This window comes from Macaca thibetana, chromosome 1 (assembly GCF_024542745.1).
Source record: "Macaca thibetana thibetana isolate TM-01 chromosome 1, ASM2454274v1, whole genome shotgun sequence".
NCBI classification, from domain to species: Eukaryota; Metazoa; Chordata; class Mammalia; order Primates; family Cercopithecidae; genus Macaca; species Macaca thibetana.
Window position 1 is genome coordinate 91,366,287 of NC_065578.1, and position 20,410 is coordinate 91,386,696.

At 39.2% G+C, this 20,410-nt stretch overlaps 1 protein-coding gene across 8 annotated transcripts in view; it reads left to right on the forward strand.

The window, feature by feature from the left end:
* Positions 1-20,410, forward strand: part of BRDT (bromodomain testis associated) — a 66,553-nt gene that overhangs the window by 41,851 nt on the left and 4,292 nt on the right. For all 8 annotated transcript variants that reach the window (XM_050776675.1, XM_050777129.1, XM_050776746.1 and 5 more), the window contains 3 exons: positions 6,457-6,557; positions 13,233-13,438; positions 13,935-14,115. In XM_050776675.1, the coding sequence (XP_050632632.1) occupies positions 6,457-6,557; positions 13,233-13,438; positions 13,935-14,115 (488 nt within the window). The remainder of the gene's footprint in view (positions 1-6,456; positions 6,558-13,232; positions 13,439-13,934; positions 14,116-20,410) is intronic.

The window sequence follows — 20,410 nt, forward strand, 5'->3', positions numbered from 1 at the left end:
TAGTTTTTTTTTTTTTTTTTTTTTTTTTTTTTTTTTTTTTGAGACGGAGTTTCATTCTTGTTACCCAGGGTGGGTGCAGTGGTGCGATCTTGGCTCACTGCAACCTCTGTCTCCCAGGTTCAAGCAATTCTCCTATCTCAGCCTCCAGAGGAGCTGTGATTACAGGCATGTAGCACCACACCCAGCTAATTTTTTTTCTTTTTAGTAGAGACAGGGTTTCACCGCGTTGGTTAGGCTGGTCTCTATCTCTTGACCTCAGATGATCCGCTTGCCTCAGCCTCCCTATTCTGTGTTTGAATATTCCATTTTGTCTTTACCTAAAGTTATATCTCTTCATTGTGGGGAAGGGAATGGAGATCAATGGAGAAAATATCTAAGGCCACACCGGAGGGCATTCCAGGAAGAAGAATAAACAAATATCCCAAGTATGAAATATTTATGTCTACTCTTTTTTGGAAATACATTTTCAAGATTCTTGGAGAATAACGGAATGATAGCTATAGGTCATGAGTTACCTAGAATATACCAGTGCTATTAATTTGTATACAACAAATTGTATACAAATTTGTATACTTTTATTTGTGTACAACAAGGAGCTTCATATAGGAAGCATAATCAGATTTTATTCAATTTTATTTTATTTATTTTTTGACACAGAGTCTCGCCCTGTTGCGCAGGCTGGAGTGTAGTAGCACAACGTCTGCTCCCTGCAACCCCTGCCTCCTGGGTTCAAGCGATTCTCATGTCTCAGCCACCCAAGTATTTGGGATTACAGGCATGCACCACCATATACGGCTAATTTTTGTATTTTTTGTAGAGATAGGGTTTCGCCACGTTGGCCAGGCTGGTCTTGAACTCCTGGCCTCAAGTGATCCACCTACCTTGGCCTCCCGAGGTTCTAGGATTACAGGCATGAGCCACCACACCTGGCCCTAGGTTTTATAATAGGGAAAAAATTGCTGCTTACTATATAGAGGATGGATTAAGATGATACTCTGATGTAGTTAGGATCAAGTAAGGACACTGAATGCTATAGTCTAGGAAATGAATTATTAGGACCAAAAGTAACACAGCAACTATAGAAAGGATGTGGATGTATAAGGCATTTTTGTGGCAGAATTGATAGACTTTGTTAAAATGAATGAGCCACTGGGAGATTATCTAATAGTTGGATTGAAAACAGGAGACAACTCATTTTGCACATGTTTGAGATGTTACAGAATATCTAAGTGGAAATATAAAGCTAGAAATAGGTTTCTAGAACTACCAGCGTGTAATAGGAGTTACAAATTAGGAATTAGCAGTATGTAGAAGCTACTTGAAGCCGTAAGAATAAACGAAAACACCCAGGAAAATCTGCAGAGCAGGAAGAGAAAAGCTCAAGGACAAAATTCTAAGAAACAAAACCTCCTCAGTAAAAGTAGAAAAAAATAGTTAAAAGAAGAGGTAATCAAAGGTAGAGAAAAAGGGAAAATAGTGTAATAGAAGCCCATGAAGATAGATTTTTTTTGGAAGGAAATCAAGAGTATCACATACTGCAGAGCATTTAAGTAGGATGAGGAATGGAGAGAGGGCATTACATTGGGAATGTGAGAATTTTTACTTTTGCAGAGGCTTTTTTAGTACCCATTGTGATGGGGTGGAAACCAGATTGTTGTAAATTCAGAAGTAATGGAATTTGAGTGTAGTGAATTTGAGTGTAAACCATTCTTTGAAGAACTTTGTTGGTAAAGAGGATGGGAAGATATTTGTGGCTTAAACAGGAAAATAGATTTTTTTGGAGGAGTGGGCGAGATTGTTTTGAGTTTTTTAATTGGAGAGATTTGAACATTTGAAGGCTCATTATAAAGAGCTAAAGTAGGCAAAAGTTACTGCTTTAGCCAGAGTATGTTTTAGAAGAATGCCAGGGTAGCCTTGCCCTTGAAAAGGAATAGATTATGAAAAACAAAGGTAAGAATATAGTCAAGGTGTTCTCTTATTCCTAATTTAAGAAAACACCCTATCTATGAAAAGTCAGACTTTTAATACCTACACCTTCAGTAAGGATCAGTTTGTTATATTACTTGAAATTCTGTTTATATGATTCTTATTAGTAATCTAATATATAAAGGAAAGTTTGGATGGTGCCAAAGTAGCTGTTCTTTTGCAGTTAGCAAAATTCTCAGAAACAATGTGGTTTACATTTGCCAACTGTAGGTGGCATTATGCCCAAGGGAAATTGCAAATGTATGTGAGCCATAAGATTTATAAAGACGTTTTCTTTTTCTGGATTTAAATCTCAATAGAAATAAATTTTTTGTTAAACCTTACAACTAAATGATAAAAGTAACATGTATGTTGAAGTTTTCTTATTGGAAAAATAGTTTGACAAAATGTTAGAGTACGTAAAATATTAAAAAGTGAATTTTTAAGTGTTACTGGTTTTCATCACACCTGCCCACATACGATCTCCACATGAAATGGACGATGTTGAATTTTTTTTCCTTATAAGTTGAAGCTTTTAGCCATAAAAGATTACTACCCTTATCCTTATAGTTTACCCTTTCCCTGTCTCATAAAAACTTCACTAAATTGCAGCCATAAAAAAAGATGAATTCATGTCCTTTGCAGGGACATGAATGAAGCTGGAAACCATTATTCTCAGCAAACTAACACAAGAACAGAAAACCAAACACCGCATGTTCTCACTCCTAAGTGGGAGTTGAACACTGAGAGCACATGGACACAGGGAGGGGAACATCACACACTGGGGCCTGTGGGGGGCTAGGGGAGAAGTAGCATTAGGAGAAATACCTAATGTAGATGACGGGTTGATGGGTACAGCAAACCACCATGGCACGTGTATACCTATGTAATAAACCTGCACGTTCTGTACATGTATCCCAGAACTTAAAGTATAATAAAAAAAATTTTTTTTAAACTTCACTAAATTATATTGAGTCTTTAAAATATTTAGGTTGTTATATAAACATGAATTCATAATTGCAAATGAAAAAGTAAATCCAGGAGTTTGCTATCTCATAGGAGACATGAACAACTGGTATATAAAGTAAAAATAATGTGCCCTCAGAGAAGCTAAAGTGAACTTTAAGGAAGTAAAGAAGGCAGAATCACCTGATCTGTTTGGCAGATACGTATTTTACAGAATGAGTATCATTTGAGCTGGATATTGCAGAAAAAAATAAGGCTTACCTATGTATATTTAGTATAGAAAGGCATTTGGATGGAGGAAGCAACATGAATGTGAAGGTTTTTAGGCAACTCATAATTCCATGTGATTAAAGATTTGGTTGGATTAAACAGGAATGTGGAAAATTAGAAAGGTAGACCAGGTTTAGATCATTTAACCCTTTAAGTCCAGATACTTTGTACTTAATTATAATAGTATAGTCAGTGGGGAGGCAGTGAAGGCTTTTTGAGTGAAGTTGTGCCTCTGGGTGATTTATTTGCCAATATTATTTAGGTGAGTTGAAGGAAAGAATATAGAGACTAGAGAAGGGAGGAGACCAGCTGGGCTGTTGCAGTAGTAGGGAAAAAATGACATAAAGTGATAGAAGGAAAGAGAAGGGGAAAGTTAAATTAGAAGAGTAGAATGGGCAGGTCTGCAAAATATGAAAACGTGCTGGGTTAATAACCCAGGGATATAAGCTTTGGTGGCTCACAGGATACTGGCTGGATACTGTCCAGGTTGACAGACCTGGGACACAGATGAAGAATAGGCTTCTGAGGAAAGATTAGTTTTGTAGTGTTTTGAGGTGTCACAGCGTAATTTATGTAAAAATATTTTTCAGGGAGTTGGACCCTTGACATACTTTCTAGGCTTTTATGACACCTCTCTTAACCATCCTATTTCTCTGTTCCTTACAGATCTCTCTTTATCTGCCTCCCTTTAGATGTTGATAATTGTCTAAGTCGCATCCTTAAGCCTCTTATATGTTTTTTTCGTCTACTCCAGAATTACCCAACCATGTTTCAAAGCACAGTCTTACTGAATGAATGTCCCCTCAGCTCTTATAGCAATGAGCTGGGAGCAGCCTTCCCATTTGTGCAGGTGGCCATACATTGATTATTTTCTATATATCATGACGTGGAAAAGGTTGGAAGCAGTGCTGTATACTTGAGTGATCTTTGGCATCCATGACTTCTAGTCTCATTTTTACAGTTCAAATGTATCCAGGCCCCAGGCATGTTTATACAACTCTACTAAATGTCTTTGCTTAAACATCACATAGGCATTCCACACACAGCCATGTAAAAACTGAATTCCCCCTTTTAGTCCCCAGATTTATTTATTTTTTTTGAGACAGTCTTCCTGTGTTGCTCAGGCTGGAGTACAGTGGCACAAACATGGCTCATTGCAGCCTTGACTTCCTGGGCTGAAGCCATCCTCCTACCTCAGCCTCTCAAAGTAGCTGGGACCTCAAATATGTGCCACCATGCCCAGCTAAGTTTTTGTTTTTTTGTTTTGTTTTGTTTGGTAGAGATGGGGTCTCACCATGGCTGGTCTCAAACTTCTGGGCTTAAGGAATCCTCCCGCCTTGGCCTCCCAAAGTGCTGGATTGCAGGCCTGAGCCATTGCACCCAGCCTAGTCCCCAGAATTTAATCCTTCCTCTTTAATTGTTAATAATGGCACTATCACCACTTACCAACTTAGGGTCAGCAAATTGAGGGTCACTTTAGAATTTCACTTACCATACATACTTTTTCTCCTTTGTAAATCATCACTGACAGGAAGCAGAGAAGGGAAGGTAGTCCTGTACTTACAGCTTTGGCTTTTCTGGTTTTTTTTCCTTTCCTTGTTGAAGTGAGGAAACATGGCTACACTGGGGCTGTGTAGAGACATACAAATTAAAAATTTGAGCTTTTGTTCATGCATTCTTTGACAGTGTTTTGTCTTGCCCTCCTGTGCTCACTGCTATTCCTTGATGTTCCTTGCTCTCTTCTTCTAAACCTCAACCTCAGAGTATGATTTAGCCAGAGAATCCATCAAGGGATTGATGGGTGGTAGAAGCTTAAATGTAAGTCCCTATAATATGTAAGTGGCCAGGATTTTGTTAGTTTGGGTCAGTTAACAAAGACAGCAGCTCAGTTTTGATTTGTCCCTCTTGTTCTTCAGCCACTAATTAGAACCTGTGGACGATGACTAGAGAGAATTGAATCAAGTGGTCAATTAAGTTTCATGTATCAGGATGTTCCATGTTGCGGATGACAGAAAACTCAGCCCAAACTGATTTAATAAGGAATTTTGTTGGCATATATAGGCAATAGTCCAAAGATAGGTCAATCTTTTAGTCATGGCTTTATCAGGGCTCACACTCTGTAGTTAATCTTCACCAATAATAATAAATGAAATATTTGCATGAAAACTTAAGAATTAATGAGATTGCATGAGTTCTCCTCGCCTCAGAGTCAGACTTACTGCATTTCTCATCCCTGTTCCCTTGGTAGCTATTTTGATTGTCTGGTATCTTAGTTCCCCTCTGTGTTTTTTTGTCTCCAATTGGCCACCCAGGCAGAATCTTTCCCTTGGAAGCCCTGCACTGGCTCAGGTCTGCTCTTCCTAAATGAGTTACTGATGGTGAGATACAATTACCATGATTGGCTTGGCCTAATCAAAACCCACCTCTAGGCTGGGCACGTAATACCTGAGGATAGTTACTACGTTTTAGTCATCCTTATGTTCCCAGTGTTTAGTACATAGTATGTGCTCAGTAAATGTTTAGTGATAACTGGGTTTTATCAGCAGTCTAAATTGCTTCAGATAAGTTATGCTATGGTTTTGAATATTTGTCCTTTCCAAAACTCACATTGAAATTTACAGGCCTGGCCAGCCACAATGGCTCATGCCTGTAATCCCAGCACTTTGGGAGGCCAAGGCGGGCGGATCACTGAAGGTCAGGAGTTCAAGTCCAGCCTGGCCAACGTGGTAAAACCCCATCTCTACTAAAAATACAAAAATTAGCCAGGCATGGTGGTGGGCACCTGTAATTGGGAGGCTGAGGCAGGAGAATCTCTTGAACCCTGGAGGTGGAGGTTGCAGTGAGCCAAGATTGCGCCATTGTACTCTAGCCTGGGGCATCAAAGCAAGACCTCTCTCAAAAAAAAAAAAAACAACAAAACATCTGGAGCTGAAGTCACTCTGTACACTGGAGAGCTGCTATAGCATGGGGTCAAATAAAATAGGTTTTGGTATGTGAGTATGATGTCAGCTATACTTCATGCTGACCAGAATAAGCAAAAATAACAAAAAGAGAACAAAGTGGTAACTTTCAAATGAGAAATATTTTACAGTATAACAGGTCCCTAACTAAGAATATTCCAAAGTTAAATGATGCATCAAAAAATTAGTCTCTTTGTTTTCATAGTGTCTGACCTGGAAGGAAAAATAAAATCAAATTCTGGTTGAGTAGGATGAAATATTTTAATTATACTATTCTAAAAATGTGTGCATCCAGGTGATTCTGAACAGCTCTCAAATGGCATAACTGTGATGCATCCATCTGGTGATAATGCCACAACGATGTTAGAATCTGAATGTCAAGCTCCTGTGCAGAAGGTAAAAGTAATTTTTTTTTTTTTTCCTAACAAATCTTGAAAGGATTTGAAATTGGGTTTGGAAGTGGTACAAGAGGTATTTAAAAGCCCTGGCTTAAATGAAATGTTGGATCTCTAAGCCTAATTTTTGCCTATGTAATTTTTAAGAAAAGTACTCACGAGCAACATCCTTCCCCTGTCCACCTACCTACCTATCATTGGTCCTCTTGTTTGTATTTTTGTTTGTTTGTTTTTTGAGACAGAGTCTCACTCTGTCACCTAGGCTGGAGTGCAGTGGCACAATCTCGGCTCACTGCAACCTCTGCCTCCCAGGTTCAAGCGATTCTCATGCCTCAGCCTCCCGAGTAGCTGGGATTGCAGGTGTGTACCACCATGCCCGGCTAATTTTTGTATTTTTATTGGAGATGGTGTTTCGCCATGTTGGCCAGGTTGGTCTCGAACTCCTGATCTTAGGTGATCCACTCACCTTGACCTCTCAAAGTGTTGGGATTACAGGCATGAGCCGTCGCACTTGGCCCTCTTGTTTGTGTTTAACTGAAAGTTCTATAATGTTGATATTTATTTGCCAGCAATCCCAATTTTAAAGCATGTCATAAAACCATCTATTAGAATCTATTCTAGGGATATCTAAGAAATCCAAGGGATTTCCTAATGGAGTATCATGCCTACTTAATCTTCAAATTATATACTGATATCATTCTTTCAACAAATATTCTAGATGATTGGGATACATTAAGATACATAAAGTACTGTTCAAGGTGTTTTCAGAAACTATGAAAGGAATGTATTTGTATATTCTCTCTCTCTCCCCCTCCCTCCCTCTGTTCCATTACCCCCTACTTCTTACCTTTTTCTTACAAGTACTTTAGAGGACAAATCTTAGCCTTAGTGTTTAAGATTGTTGTCTGGGGACACTTAGGAAACCATTTCACCATGAGGATCAAACTGCTTTGGCCCTTGTGCTTTCTTAGCATCTTTGATTCTTTTACATAATTCTCTGCTCATAATTATTATCATTAAAGACTGGCAATGTTTAGTGTGGATGTTTTGTTATTGATAAGTATGGATAAGAACCATTCAAAAGTGACTTTTCTGACAACCAACATTAATTAATTTTGTATTTTATTGTATTTTGTTTTACTTAACAACAGAAGTGTCCTCCATCCATCCCCCCCCTCCTTTTTTTTTTTTTTTTTTTTTGAGACAGAGTCTCTCTTTGTCGCCCAGGCTGGAGTGCAGTGGCCTGATCTCTGCTCACTGCAACCTCTGCCTCCTGGGTTCAAGTGATTCTCCTGCCGCAGCCTCCCAAGTAGCTAGGATTACAGGTGCGCGCCTCCACGCCCGGCTAATTTTTGCATTTTTAGTAGAGACGGGGTTTCACCATGTTGGTCAGGCTGGTCTCGAACTTCTGACCTCGTGATCCACTGGCCTCGGCCTCCCGAAGTGCTGGGATTACAGGCGTGAGCTACCTTGCCGGGCCCCTCCATCCCCTTTAAGATGCGAAGAATCACGTTGCAGAGTTTTTGTTTTGTTTTTAAATTTTTTGTAGAGATGAGGTCTCCCTTATGTTGCTCAGGCTGGTTTCAAACTCCTGGGCTCAAGCAGTCCTCCCACCTTGGCCTCCCAAAGCACTAGGATTATAGGCATGAGCCCCTGTGCCCAGCCTGAGCAACATAGGGGAGACCTCTATTTTTCTTAAAATAGATTTTCTTAAACATTTGGTTCATTATATACTATACTTTTTGTTTCTAATTTAACAAAACTTTATAATTTTGACTGGCCCAAAATAAAGTTTCAAAACAATAAAATGCCCAACAGGACAAAGAGGTTACAGCAAAAATAAGCACCAAAGCATCAAGTCTATGATATGTTACACCATTCAAGTTTGTGCTACAGGTGTAAGTCACTAAAATGTTGGAGTAAAAGTTTAAGAAGAAATGGGATTGTGTAGTTGGCTCTCTTCAAAACAGAGGATCAAGCAAACTGTTTACATTCTTGACATTTCCCACCCTTGTTCCCTCATTTTAAGCAGTGTTAACACTTACTGAAAAGAGAGGTTGGGCCCAGGTGCAGTTGCACGTACCTGTAATCCCAGCTACTCAGGAGGCTGAGGCAGGAGGATTGCTTGAACCGAAGAGTTTGAGGCTGCAATGAGCTATGATTTTGCCACTGCACTCCAGCCTGAGTGAAAAAGCAAGACCCACCTCTTTAACATTAAAAAAAAAAAAAAAAAAAAAAGGCTATGGAATTTTGGTGCTAAAAGAAATCTTCAAGAAAGTCTTTATGAATAAATTGCACCCCAGATGGCCCAAGCATCTTGCCCATGTAAGAGCTGGAATTAAACCTAGTCATTTCAGTAGACTTTTAAAAAAATTATTATTTAAGTTCTGGTGTGCATGTGCAGGATGTACAGGTTTGTTACATAGGGAAACGTGTGCCATGGTGGTTTGCTGCACTCAGTAGACTTTCAACTTCTCATCTTCTAAGCAGAGCCCTTAGCTTTGTCATCCTTCTCTTACCTCTTTCTCAGGAAAAGGTATCCCTTCTCACCACGTCTAACCCATCTGTCTCTGTTCTTAATTCCCTTTCATTCAACATGTTTACTATGGAGCTCTCCTGCTCCTATAGCCTCTATCCATTATTCCTTTTTGTCTTATTTTCTCACTATCTGTTCAGATCTTAGAGTTTCTCAACCGTAGCACTATTAACATTTTAGGCTGGGGTAAATTTTTCTTGGTGGTGGGCCTGTGCACATTGTAGGCTGATTAACAGGAACCCTAACTGCTACCTGCTAGATGCTAGTAGTGCCCTTTCCTCCACCCGCATTTGAAACCAAAATTGTCTATTAATATAGCCAAATATCCCAGTTCGGGGAGATAAGGGGCAAAATCACCCCCAGTTGAGAGTCAGTCTTTATTTTACTTAGCATCTAGGTGCTCCCATATGCCTATAATTTGCATCCCTGCCCCAGAGGGGCCAGTGACCTCTAAATAACTGCATCCCTCCCAAAGTCTTCATAAGGTGTGAAACCAGGGCCTACTACTATTCTTTTCTGATTGAACGTCCACTGTGGAGATTTCAGTTACAGTCTCTATGTAGATGACTCGTATATACTTCATCTACATGATCTCTCATAAGTTTTATCATTTTTGACAACTTCTCAGTTCTCTACAACTAAAGAGGTGCTAAATTCTTTGGGTTTTACCTTTAAAGAGATCTTCTTTTTTTGTTTTTATTTTTTAATTTATTTTTTTCTTTTTGAGATAGAGTCTTGATCTGTCACCCAGGCTGGAGTGCAGTGATGTGATCTTGGCTCACTGCAACCTCCACCTCCTAGGTTCAAGCGATTCTCTTGCCTCAGCCTCCTGAGTAGCTGGGGATACAGGCTAGCACCACTGTGCCTAGCTAATTTTTGTATTTTTAGTAGAGATGGAGTTTCACCGTGTTGGCCAGGCTGGTCTCGAACTCCTGACCTCAAGTAATCTGTCTGCCTCGGCCTCCCAAAGTGCTGGGATTACAAGCGTGAGCCACCGCACCAGGCCTAAAGGTATCTTCTTTTCCCTTAGCATCACAGAGACCAGGCCTTATTGCCTAAATCTGAGTCCTTTTAACATTCCTAAGTGGTTCTGGTCTGACTTAGTTGAGGCTTTCCTTGTTATAATCCATTCACTGTTTTGTTTTGTTTTGTTTTTTGAGACAGGGTCTCGTTCTATCACCCAGGCTGATGTGTAGTGGCATAATCACGGCTTACTGCAGCCCCGACCTCCCAGGCTCAAGTGATCCTCTCACCTCAGCCTCCTGAGTAGCTGGGACTACAGGTGCACACCACCATACCCGGGTTTTTTTTTTTTTTTTAATTTATTGAGATGGAGTCTCCCTCTGTTGCCCAGACTCTGAGTAGCTGGGACTACAGGCGCCCAGCACCGTACCCGGCTAATTTTTTGTATTTTTACTAGAGACGGGGTTTCACCGTGTTAGCCAGGATGGTCTTGATCTCCTGACCTCGTGATCCACCCATCTTGGCCTCCCAAAGTGCTGGGATTACAGGCATGAGCTACTGTGCCCAGCCTACACCCTGCTAATTTTTAATATTTTGTAGAGGCAGAGTTTCGCCATATTACCTATGTGATTTACCTGAACTCCTGAACTCAAGTGATTTACCTGCCCTGGCCTCTTAAAGTGTTGGGATTATGGGCATGAACCACTGTGCCCAGCCTATTCTACTTTTAATATTTTTATATTAGTCCTCTTGATGTACTGTTGTGATTAAATTACTTATCTGTGTGAAAGCTTTAGTGGTTTCCAACTTCTGCCACCAGAATGAAAAGTAAGCACCTCTGTGTTGTGACCCCAAGCTAACTTCTCAGTCTTTTTTTTTTTTTTTTTTTTTGAGACGGAGTCATGCTCTCTCGCCCAGGCTGGAGTGCAGTGGCCGGATCTCAGCTCACTGCAAGCTCCGCCTCCCGGGTTCACGCCATTCTCCTGCCTCAGCCTCCCAAGTAGCTGGGACTACAGGCGCCTGCCACTTCGCCCGGCTAGTTTTTTGTATTTTTTAGTAGAGACGGGGTTTCACCGTGTTAGCCAGGATGGTCTCGATCTCCTGACCTCGTGATCCGCCCGTCTCGGCCTCCCAAAGTGCTGGGATTACAGGCTTGAGCCACCGCGCCCGGCCCACTTCTCAGTCTTAACTAATGTGTCTTGTAATTAATTGAAACTGAACTACTCATTTCTCTCCAGATAAACCTAGCAAGACCTTTGACTATGTGCTTTCTTCCATGAGGAATGCTTTCCATCCTCATCTCTGCTTGTCAAAAGTCTTCTCATTCTTGGTAATACCTGAAAAGCTCCATACATGAACTTTCCTGACTTGGGGTCTGTCAAAATTTCATTGCAGTAAAATAATTATTTCAGGACACAGAGTCAGAGACCAGGGTTTCATCCTTCCTTTATTCTCTATTAAATATACAGTCAGCCCTTGGTACTTGTGGGTTCTGTATCTGTGGATTCAACCAAGGATTGAAAATATTTGGGAAAAAAATTGGATCCATACTGAACATGTACAGTCTTTTTTTCTTGTCATTATTCCCCCAGACAATAGAGTATAACAACTGTTTACATTTGTGTTAGGTATTATAAGTAGCCCAGAGAGGATTTATAGTATATGAGAAGATATGCACAGGTTATGTGCAAATACTATACCATTTTATATCAGGGACTTGAGCACCTATGGATTTTGGTATCTGTGGAAGGTCCTGGAACCAATTCCCCGTGGATACCAAGGGATGACTGTACTACCAGATATTACTTGTTCTGTTTCAAATCTCTGTTGGAAGGTGAGATGCTTTAGTTGAGTGAGTCGTAGAACTAGTAATTAACCCATTCCATAGGTAGAGACAGAAACAGGTTTTATTGACAACTTACAGGAAAGCACAACTGGCTGATCATTGGTGATTGGTAAAGGTCCTTGTGTTGGGGTCAGGGAGGGATGTTTTTACTCCATTACTTCAGCACAGAAATGAAAGACCTATAAATGTATCTAGTCATACATTTTCTTTTGCCTTATATGGGACCCTAGACAAGTTTTCTCCCCATATTTCATGGAAATATATCAAAAGTGCAATCAAGCATAATTATTAAGGAGATAATTATTTTTAGAAACTCAGAGGATGTTTTAGTATTGCACAGCCCTCTTCCCTTATTATAGATGGACAGGTTAACTGTTAGAAAGGGCCATCTAGACTTGTGCTTATCTAATATGGTAGCCTCTGGTCATATGTGGCTAATTGAGCCCTTGACATGTAGCTAAAGGAACTAAGTTTTAAAATTTGTCTTTTAATTAAAATTTAAAATGGACACAATTCAGTTTCGGAAGACTTAGATGTGTTTGGAACAGTTTGACTATACATAACTAGTTTTTCAACTGTGAATTTTATGAAATCTACAGATCAATTGTTTTTAGTAGGAATTTAGCATTTGAATTGAAATGTCTTGCAAATGTAATAATTGGGATGACTTAGTAAGAAAAAATATCTTACGTCTTTTATATTGATTACATGTAGAAATAATGCTTTGGGTATATTTGGTTAAATAAATATATTAAATTTACTTACATTTTTAAAATGTGGATATTAGAAAACATTAAATTACATATATTTCTGATGGGCAGCACTAATCTCAACCATGGTGTATCTTGTTTAAGAAGAGCAGTCACATCACTTACGTTTTTTCTTCTTAACCACCAAAAGAAAAAATATATATGTGTCAGAGGGCTCTCAACAAACTGCATGGCATTTTTAGGGTATGATCTTACTTTGCCTCTTATTAATCCTTTGAGCATTTGCCTTATTTTCCCTATCAGATGATAAGTATCTTGATTACACTGAGGGATTTATTTATTTTTATGCTTTCTGCAAATTATACAGTTAATATATATGTCTTAAAATAATTGGCAAGTGTGCTACTTTAATTTGGTCTCAGATTAATAATTGAGTTTAGATGATCTATTATGTTTTTGTATTTTTTTTCTGACTTTAGCAACCTTTAACTTTAGTTAAAAAAAGTACATGAAGGCCTTTAGAATCTTCATTAAATTTATTGCTGTATCAAAAAATATTTTCTTCCTTCTAAAATTTGGTTAACATCTGTAGACGCAGACTGAACCAAATATTTGTTTTAGGATATAAAGATTAAGAATGCAGATTCATGGAAAAGTTTGGGCAAATCCGTGAAACCATCAGGTGTCATGAAATCCTCAGATGAGCTCTTCAACCAATTTAGAAAAGCAGCCATAGAAAAGGAAGTAAAAGCTCGGACACAGGAACTCATACGGAAGCATTTGGAACAAAATACAAAGGAACCAAAAGTATCGCAAGAAAACCAGAGGTCTGTAATTTACTGGATTAAAGGAGGCTTTGGGAGATATAGAATGTATTTTAAATATATTAAATTTCTTATTTGTTAAGTGGCTATGATTCAACTATTTAGTAGAACACAAAGCAAATTGTAATTGCAAAAAGTACATTTTTATTGATACTTTTTCTAAGTGGTGGTATCTCTTTTGAAGACAAATAAGGGATTAAGCTAAAGATACTAATTACTAAATTATATAGTCATTATTTTACAGAAATGTCTTCAAGTTTTTCTAGTCTATGTGTAAGAAGATAGTGGTTCATCTTGGTCAGTTTTCTAAAACCATTTATTTGTTAATATAGATTAACCTATGTATAATTTGATGCATCAAGAATAAAGCTTAAAATAATGTTATAACATGAAAATGGTTGTCTAATATATGGCTTTATATTTGTCATTTAATAACATATTTTTGTAATACTTTTAAGGAACTTGAAACCTACTTTGAGCTATACTTTTTTTCTTTAAGGGATCTTGGGAATGGATTGACTGTAGAATCTTTTTCAAATAAAATACAAAACAAGTGCTCTGGAGAAGAGCAGAAAGAACATCAGCAGTCATTGGAAGCTCAAGATAAATCCAAACTCTGGCTTCTCAAAGACCGTAATTTAGCAAGGGAGAAAGAACAAGAGAGGAGGAGGAGAGAAGCAGTAAGTGAATTTTAGTTTACTAAATCTAATTTAACAAGGGAAAGATTGAACAGAGCACCGTCTTTTGTATGTTCAAGGATGCATTTGGGGTAACTTTTCAGTGACAGTAGACTTACCTCTTTAGTGAGGATCAGGTTCTAAAATTAAAGCTTAAAATAAAAAATTTCATAGCCAAAGGAGGCAATGCCATAATAGAGTATTGATCCTGGAAGTACTAGACTACCTGAGTTAAAATGATGGTGTTGGAGGCAGGAGGATCTTTTGAGGCCAGGAGTTAGAGGCTGTAGGGAGCTATGATCACACCACTACACTCCAGTGTAGGTGACAGATGGTCTGCCTATTTACCAGACTCTTAGACCTTGGCAATTATCTAACCCCTAAAATGGGAATGATAATACCTATTGCGAAGGTGAAATGAATGAGCATGTATTAAGCACATAGGAAAATGCCTAGCACTAGGTGAAGGGATTTATCACTTACTATTATTACCGTTTAAAATCTGTAAACCACCTATGAATTGTGGCCAGAAGATACGCCATCTGTTCCAGGTCAGCATTTCTTCAGTTGACTGCTAGATTAAGAAGCTGACTTTCACTTAGGAGTCCTAATATGCAGAAAATAATACTTTAAAAGCTAGAGTTGATTCCTTCTTTTATTCATGGATTGTTTCAGAAGTGTTTCGTTTCCAGATATTTGGGAATTTTCTGATTCTAGTGATTTCTGTTAGTGATTTCTAATTTAATTCCATTGTGGTCATACACACATCTGATTGAACTGTTTGAAATTTACTGAGAGTTATTTTATGGCCTGGCTTATGGTCTACTTTGGTAAATATTCTGTGTGCACATGAAGAATGTGTATTTTATTGCTGTTGGATAGGGTGTTAATCGGGCCAAGTTGGTTTGTCTTCTTTTTCATTATGAAATGATCTTTACTTCTGGTAATAATTACTCTGAAAATTACACTGAAATTTAAAATAGGCACTTCACCTTTTTATGACTAGTGTTGGCATAGTAAAATTCCTTCTATCATTTTACTTTTAACCTATTTTGTGTTTTTTAAAATTATTTAAAGTGAGTTTCTTGTAGGCAACATGTAATGGGAGCTTGCTTTTGTTTGTTTGTTTTTATTGAGACGAAGTTTCACTTTTGTTGCCCAAGCTGGAGTGCAATGGTACGATCTCGGCTCACTGCAACTTCCACCTCCCGGGTTCAAGCGATTCTTTTGCCTCAGCGTCCCCAGTAGCTGGGATTACAGGCACACACCACCATGCCTGGCTAATTTTTTGTATTTTTAATAGAAACAGGGTTTCACCATGTTAGGCAGGCTGGTCTCGAACTCCTGACCTCAGGCGATCCACCTGCCTCGGCCTCCCAAAGTGCTAGGATTACAGATGTGAGCCACCATGCCCGGCTGTTTTTTATTTTTATTTTTATTTTATTTTATTTTTTTTGAGACAGAATTTCGCTCTTGTCGCCCAGGCTGGAGTGCAGTGGCGCAATCTTGGCTCACTGCAACCTCTGCCTCCTGGGTTCAAGCGATTCTCATGCCTCAGCCTCCCGAGTAGCTGGGATTACAGGCCGGTGCCACCACACCCAGCTAATTTTTTATATTTTTAGTAGAGACAGGGTTTCGCCATGTTGCCAAGTCTGGTCTCAAACTTCTGAGCTCAGGCAATCCGCCCACCTTGGCCTCCCAAAGTGTTAGGATTATAGGCATTAGCCAAAGATCCCTGCCTTTTAATCACATGTTTAGACTAGTTACATTCGGTATAATCATTGACATCGTTAAGTTTGAGTTCATCATCTTGATATTTGTTTTCTGTTCCTGTCCTTCTTGTCTTTTTTTTTTTTTTCTGCCCGTTTTTGTATTAAGCTTTTTTTGTTGTTAACTTTTGTTTTAGGTTCTGGGGTACATGTGAAGGTTTGTTACATAGGTAAACAGGGGTTCATTGTACAGATTATTTCTTCACCCAGGTATTAAGCCCAGTACCCAATAGTTATCTTTTTTGCTGCTCCTCTCCGTCCTCCCAACCTCCACCCTCAAGTAGACCTCAGTGTCTGCTGTTTCCTTCTTTGTGTTCCTAAGTTCATATCATTCAGCTCCCACTTATAGGTGAGAACGTACAGTATTTGATTTTCTGTTCCTGCATTAGTTTGCTGAGGATAACAGCCTCCAGCTCCATCCATGTTCCTGCAAAAGACATGATCTCGTTCTTTATGTCTACAGAGCATTTTTTTAGTCCACTTTATCTCCTTCATTGACATAATCAGTAACTCTTTGTTTTCCTATTTTAGTGGTTGCTTACGGTTTACAACATACACCTTTAACTTAATCGCAGTCTGCTTTCAATTTATGTTATACCACCTCATGTTTAGTGTGAGAGCTTTACGATAGTTACTTCCATTCCTCCCCTGTCAGCCTTATGCTATTGTTTAAATACTGATAATATCTCTTAAATTGTTTTAAATAATAAGGAAAGAATGTTATATTTATGCAGTTACCACTTTGTGTGCTTTTCATTTCTTTGTTTATTTTATTTATTTGTTCATTTATTTTTGAGATGGAGTTTCGCTCTTGTTGCCCAGCCTGTAATGCAATGGTGCAGTCTCAGCTCACTGCAACCTCCACCTCCCCGGCTCAAGCAATTCTCCTGCCTTAGCCTCCCGGGTAGCAGGCAATTAAGAATAAAGTTGTCATAAACATTTGTTTGCAGGTTTTTCAACTTGCCACTTTTATTTTTTTTGATACAGTCTCACTCTGTTGCCCAGGCTGGAGTGCAGCAGCATGATCATGGCTCACTGTAGGCTTGACCTCCCAGGCTCAAGCGATCCTTCTACCCCAACCCCCCCAGCAGCTGGGACCACAGGCATGCACCACCACAGCCAGCTCATTTTTTTGATGGTTTTTTTTTGGTTTGTTTGGTTTTTTTTGTAGAGACAAAGTCTCACTGTGTGGCCCAGGGTGGTCTTGAACTCCTGGGCTCAAGCAGTCTGCCTGCCTCTGCCTCCCAGAGTGCTAGAATTACAGGTGTGAGCCACTGCGCCTGGCCCTGCCTTCAATTTTGAAAGATACTTTTGCTGAATTTATAACTCTTAGAGCTTTAATGTTTTTTCTTTTAGCACTTTAAAGGTACTTGTTCACTGTCTCATTGATTCCATTGTTTCCACTGAGAAATCCAATACTATTATCTTTGGTCTTCTGTATATAGTATGTTTTTCCTCTACTTGCCTTTAACATTTGTATTAATCACTGGGTTTCAGCAATTGTTTTCTTCATGTTTCTTGTGATTTGTTGAGCTTATTTGAGATGTGTGTTTATAGTTTTCATCAAGCTTGGAAAGCTTTTGGCCATTATTTATTCAAATAATATCCCCCCTCCCTCCCTTGTGAGGACTCCAGTTATTTATGTATTAGACCATTGAAAGTTGCCCCATAGCTCACTAATGCTCTTTTATTTTTTATTTATTTATTTATTTTTTTGAGACTGAATCTCACTCTGTTGCTCAGGCTGCAGTGCAGTGGTGTGATTTCGGCTCACTGCAACCTCTGCCTCCTCCCAGGTTCAAGTGATTCTCATGGCACAGCCTCTCAAGTAGCTGGGACTACAGGCACATACTACCATGCCCAGCTAATTTTGTTTTTGTTTTTATTTTTTTAGTAGAGACAGGGTTTCACCATGTTGGCCAGGGCTAGTCTCAAACTCCTGTCCTTAAGGGATCTGCCTGCCTCTGCCTCCCAAAGTGTTAGGATTACAGGCGTGAGCCACCTGCACCTGGGCTGCTCTTTTAATTTTTAAAATTCTTTTTTCCCTTTGATTTTCATTTTGGATAAATTCACCAGTCTTTTCTTCAGTATCTAATCTTCTGTTAATCCCCAGTGTTTTATTTTTCATCCCAGACATTGTAGATGTGAGATTTGGGTTTATTAAAAATGTATGTGTTTTTTTGTTTTTCGTCTGTATTAAACTCCTGAAAAAATGGAATACAGTTAAAATAACTGTTTTAATGTGCTTCTCTGCTAATTCCAGTATTTTGTCAGTTCTGGGTCAGTTTGAATTGATTGGTTAGTCTCTTCTTTGTGAATAGTGTTTTTCTGCTTTGCATAACTGATAATCATAAATACCAGATGTCGTGAATATTACCTTGTTGGGTGCTAGATTTTTTTTTTTCCCTAGCAATGTTAGTCCCATAGAACTAGATATTTTTGTAATCCTAGGAAAAACATGTAAATTCATAAGGCATATAAGAACATTAGTTTGAGAAGAGAAGAGCCATTGGCTTTAGCTATAGTATTGGTTAAAGTACAGAGTAATTTTCTAGGGAATAACAAAAGTTTTGTCAGCCACATATTTTATAATACTAAGGTAGAAACAAATCACATTTAATAGTGCTGTACATTTAACATATGGTGAAGTTTACTTTAGAGCAGTGTAATCTTAATGGAACTTTCTACAATGACAGAAATATGCTTTATCCATTCAAACATAGTAGGAAGTAGCCACATAGGGCTCTTGAGCACGGGAAATGTAGCTAATGCAACTAAGGAACTGAATTTTAAACTTTAATGAACTCAATTTTAAATAGAAACTTTTTGGTATTGTCTTTTTGGAGGTTTTTAGGAACTCATTGTTAAATTTCATTAGCAGTTGACCTAAAGTCTTTCTGTACTGATGTAAAAATGTTTCCTGTTGGTACTCACAAGGGCCTGACTTAAGTTACCCTCCAAGTGATTTCACTGCACCCTAGTTGCAGCCCAACAACGCAACTAGGTAACCTGACACATTTCCTAGTATCCTAAGCACATTTCTGGAACATGACTAGACTAGGAACCCACTGAAAGCTGACTAATGATGTTACATCTAGCAGCTTGATAACTAACGGATCTATTTGCTATCATTTTTGACAGCCCAACCTCTTGCTGCCAATTGAGAGAGCCATACTCTGTAAAGCAATAACAACTTGACACTTAGCAGAGCTCCCAAAAGTTCACCACATGCCAGTTCCTTTGACCAAACTTTTTATCTTAAATTTGAATAGTTGAAGAGTGTGTTTAGGACCACATGGTAAGGAACAGCCAGCTTATAGTGTCAGCTATGGGGAGCATTAGTATTAAAAATCATGGTATTGGCTGGGTGCAGTGGCTCACGCCTATAATCTTAACACTTTGGGAGGCCGAGGCAGGCAGATCACGGGAAGTTAGGAGTTTGAGAACAGCCTGGCCAACATGGTGAAACCCCCTGTCTACTAAAAATACAAAAATTGGCCAGCCATGGTGGTGCACCTGTAATCCTAGCTACTTAGGAGGCTGAGGCAGAAAAATCGTTTGAACTGGGAGGCAGAGGTTACAGTGAGCCGAGATCACGCCACTGCACTCCAGCCTGGGCAACAAGAGCAAAACTCCATCTATAAAAAAAAAAAAAAAAAAAAAAAAAATGGTATCTAAGGTTAATTGGTACAGTTCTCTGTCGATAATTGTTCCACATGCACAGATTTTAGTCAAGATGTAAGAAAATCTAAAATAAGCCAATACACACAACCTTTAAATAAAAGCAGGTTTCATTACATATTCTACAAATTTTGCAGTATGTCTGGATACTTATAGCAGTATCACATGATATTTAAACTAGGACAACGTATCCAATGCCTATATTGGAGGCTTAGAATAGAACTTTAAGGAACTATCTGGGCTAGACATTTGGCATCCTAGAAACTGGGTGTTAAGAATGTAGTCTGGGGCCTGGTGCAGTGGCTCATGCCTGTAATCCCAACACTTTGGGAGGCCAAGGCAGGTGAATCACTTGAGGTCAGGAGTTCGAGACCACCCTGGCCAACATAGTGAAACCCCATCTCTACTAAAACTACAAGAATTAGTTGGGCTTGGTGGTGCGCACCTGTAGCCCCAGTTACTTGGGAGGCTAAGACATGAGAATCACCTGAAGCTGCGAGGCAGAGGTTGCAGTGAGTTGAGGTCATGCCACTGCACTCCAGCCTAGGTGACAAAGTGAGACTCTGTCTCAAGAAAAAAAAAAAAAAAAGAATGTAGTCTGTGCCAGTTGCAGTAGCTTGCGCCTTGTAATCCCACACTTTGGGAGGCCAAGGCAGGTGGATCACTTGAGGTCAGGAGTTCAACACCAGCCTGGCCAATGTGGCAAAATCCTGACTCTACTAAAAATGCAAAAATCACCTGGGCATGGCGGTACACACCTGTAATCCCAGCTCCTCGGGAGGCTGAGGAAAGAGAATCACTTGAACCCAGGAGGTGGAGGTTGCAGTGAGCTGAGATCATGCCACTGC